Raw genomic sequence first — 3,255 nt, forward strand, 5'->3', positions numbered from 1 at the left:
CTGTAGCTGCACAATCCTCCAACTCTCCTATCCATTGATTTATATCTGGGGAACTCGACCCAGAAAACTGCGAAACACTGCCCTCTACATCTTTCAACGTGAACCATGATCTACCCTGCCTTTCGTTTCCTAGTCCTTGATGCCAACCTGCTGCGTTTGGCCGATTTATAGTGGTTTCTGCGGACGTTACTGATAGACCATCTTCACCATTATCCTCCGTTTCCGACTCACCGTCATTGTTTAGACCGTAGTAGGTCAACAACCTGTCTTGCAATTCCGCTTTCAATCCAGTCGTACCCAATTGCAACTCCGACAACTTCCGACGCAACTCTTCAACTCGCAGTGCCAAGATCTCGTTTTTCTCCATTTTACAACTTGGTCCTGTAGATTATTAAGATTAAACAATGTTTTCTTAAATTTAGTATCAAAAGCAAATTGTAAATAGATTAACCACCCTGTCTCTGGAACTGCTTGATTTCAATGTTACCCCACTACTTTACAAACGACTTGAAATAAACTTTCCGGCAACACTCCTCCAAAAGTTCAGCCACTCGCTCAATGATGTCGCTTTTGGTCGTCGTCGTATTTCTTTGCCACGCTTCCCGCTTTTGTAGCGTCACACATACAATGAAGACTTCCAAACTCAACTGGAACTTTCTGGATGCTTTCGTCTGCTGCCAAGATCTGTGCACCAGCCTTCCGCTTGCACAATCCTGCACGCACGCTCCGATGACCACACCAGATCCAATGTCTTGCTCGCTGTATCTCCACTGCTTCCAGCCCGTGTCTGCTGCTTCTCCTAGATCTCCAGCCACGATCCGCTGCCTCTTAATCCTTCCAGCACTTCGTCCGCTAGTTCTCCAAGTTCTTGCCTTTGCAAAAGCCACCAACTGTGTCTGCTTTCTGCGCCAGCCTTCTTTGTCACACTCCAGCCAAATTGCTTATGACGATTTGAAGATGTCTAGCCGATTTGCTCAATTTCACCAGCTCTCTGCATACGCACTCCACGTGTTTTTACCAAGGTGAAAGTTCTGTCGAATGGTAGGCTATATCTCGGTTGAGCCCCCAAAAATTGCAGGGTCCTCTTTTAGAAAAGATGACGCTGACTTAAATAGTATGATGATATGCTTTATTCACATTCGACTGATTAACTTAGGTTTTACAAAAATATACGTGTGCTTATGAACTGTACTTTGCGAGATTCTGGCAGCGAGTGAGTATGGCGGTGCGTTGCCACTTTGCACTCACGTTGCAACTGGGTATCGAATATAACTTAGGAATATCGAGTAACTTAGGAATATCGAGTACAGAAAGGGAAAGATAATAGATCAGTAGGTGAGACCGCTTCTAGTGGTCCTTGTCTCTCCAGTACCGCATCCCACATTTATTTATTTTCTTATTCCTGACCATGAATTACTTTACATTTCCTCCTGCAATCGTTTAGGTCATTATCTATTGTATTAACTTTATTTTATTATTTATGATTTCAACAAAGAATGTGTGCAATGTGGAGCTACTTTAGTACCGCATATGAGACGGTATTAATTTCAGCACACATAATTTGCTGAAATGTGGGTATAAACACGTCAGTGCCCATGTACGAAATCCGAATGCTCCACCAGATATTAAATTCTCAGCTTTTCACACTTGTTCAACGAAACCACTCATAACACCAGCTTTCATGGGCGCCAACATTCCGTTACTGGTTTTTAGATTGACACTCGGTATTTTGGCGTTTTAGTGGCGATGGCAACCATGCGAGACACTAAAGGAAGGAATCCTTGGACTAACTGGCCAAACGGGCCAAAAAAAGGCTACGGCTAAGCGGAAGTTGATTGACTTCTTTGGACACTTTTTTTTCCATACGGAAGGTTGATAAACAAAAATGGCTCACAACGCTCTTTCAGCTTCATCCGTCGGCTATTGTTGTTATTTGCCCAAAGGCGACCTGACAAGCCAACATGACGTCTATACACATAACGAACCATTCCTTGATTAGGGTTAGCACGAATATATGATGGATGCTTGGGTTTTATGGCGGAGGAGAGCCTGAAATCAACTCGAAAATCTGGGATCTGGGTGCAATTTGCCATTGTGTTCTTTATTTTCGTTTGCCTAAACTTTCGAGGATTTGGTTATCCTTAAAGACTCCACATTCAGGCTATCTTGCGGCATCGCCTTCCAGAGAGCACCCATCCGGACCAGCAGCGCTTTTGAGTCTCGAGTAGCAGTTCGCCTGTCACGGCGAGCTGGTCGTTCAGAATAGAGGCACATCCAGTGTTTTGGAGCACTATTTGCAGGTTCTTTTGCTGGAGGGCCCGGCAATAGGCCAACTTGTCCGGCTGTTCCCGAAGCTCCAGTTCGATTTGGGCCGACCAGTTGGCTGTCTGAGTGTCCTGCTGCATCAGGACCACAGGGAGGAATATTAACCATCCAAGTGCGGCTGACGTGGACGTGCTCATGGCGACAGCTAGAAGGCGACTGAGCCGATGGTTGTTCAGTTGAATCCGACCAGCTGTTAATGATTGCTCGCTGTTTTTCATCAGTTTCATTGCTTCCTCGAAACACTATCATTAAATTTGATAGCAAGCGGTACGACTTTGATCACAGGCTTATCCATAACTTGCTTGATTGGTTTCTAAGTCTTATGGTAAATCTTTAATAAAATATTTGAACCAAATTGTAATCCACATTGTAAATTGAGCCTTAACTTTTTTTAATAATAGGTAAAAAGAATTTCATTTTCAATTTCTTTGTAGCTTGACACATTTTTAATTAAATTTTCAATTGGTAATTTATGTATTTCACTGACAGTTCCCAAAAGAAATTTTTTATAAAACACCATGCTACGAAATCGGTTCACTTTCCTAAAACCTATCTTCGCAAAAGACGTAATCGAGTCACCATTTTTAATAGCATGAAAATTGTCATATATGCTCGAATTCGAATTCCTTAAAAATGTTTATTTAACTTAGACTCAAGATTTTAGAATAATTAAATAAATTAGGATTTGATACTTAAGCATAAGTTTGGTATACAAAATATAAGTTTGGTGTACAAAATATATACCTTTAGGGTTCTCAACCAAAATTATGTTTGCTTCCGATAATTTGTAGCCCAGTGCTACATCTGCCTTTACACATAATTTCTTTCATTACTAGTTTTTAAGCCCGAAGCATTTTAATCAATATTTTTTCAGGATCCCAAAGTGAAATGCCCCTTAACACGTACCATTCGCCGTTCCCCTTTTCAACG

The 3,255-nt window shown here is 41.9% G+C and overlaps 1 protein-coding gene across 1 annotated transcript; it reads right to left on the reverse strand.

The window, feature by feature from the left end:
* Window positions 1–2,074: 2,074 nt before the first annotated feature.
* Window positions 2,075–2,493, reverse strand: LOC108012125 (uncharacterized). Its single transcript, XM_065862878.2, has one exon. The coding sequence runs from the start codon at window positions 2,460–2,462 to the stop codon at window positions 2,157–2,159; it is 306 nt and encodes a 101-aa protein (XP_065718950.2). The 5' UTR covers window positions 2,463–2,493; the 3' UTR covers window positions 2,075–2,156.
* Window positions 2,494–3,255: the final 762 nt, after the last annotated feature.

This window comes from Drosophila suzukii, chromosome 2L (assembly GCF_043229965.1).
Source record: "Drosophila suzukii chromosome 2L, CBGP_Dsuzu_IsoJpt1.0, whole genome shotgun sequence".
Taxonomy (NCBI): domain Eukaryota; kingdom Metazoa; phylum Arthropoda; class Insecta; order Diptera; family Drosophilidae; genus Drosophila; species Drosophila suzukii.

Coding starts and splice junctions, on each gene's coding strand:
- LOC108012125 (XM_065862878.2), bottom strand. CDS start 2,462: ATGAGCACGTCCACGTCAGCCGCACTTGGATGGTTAATATTCCTCCCT.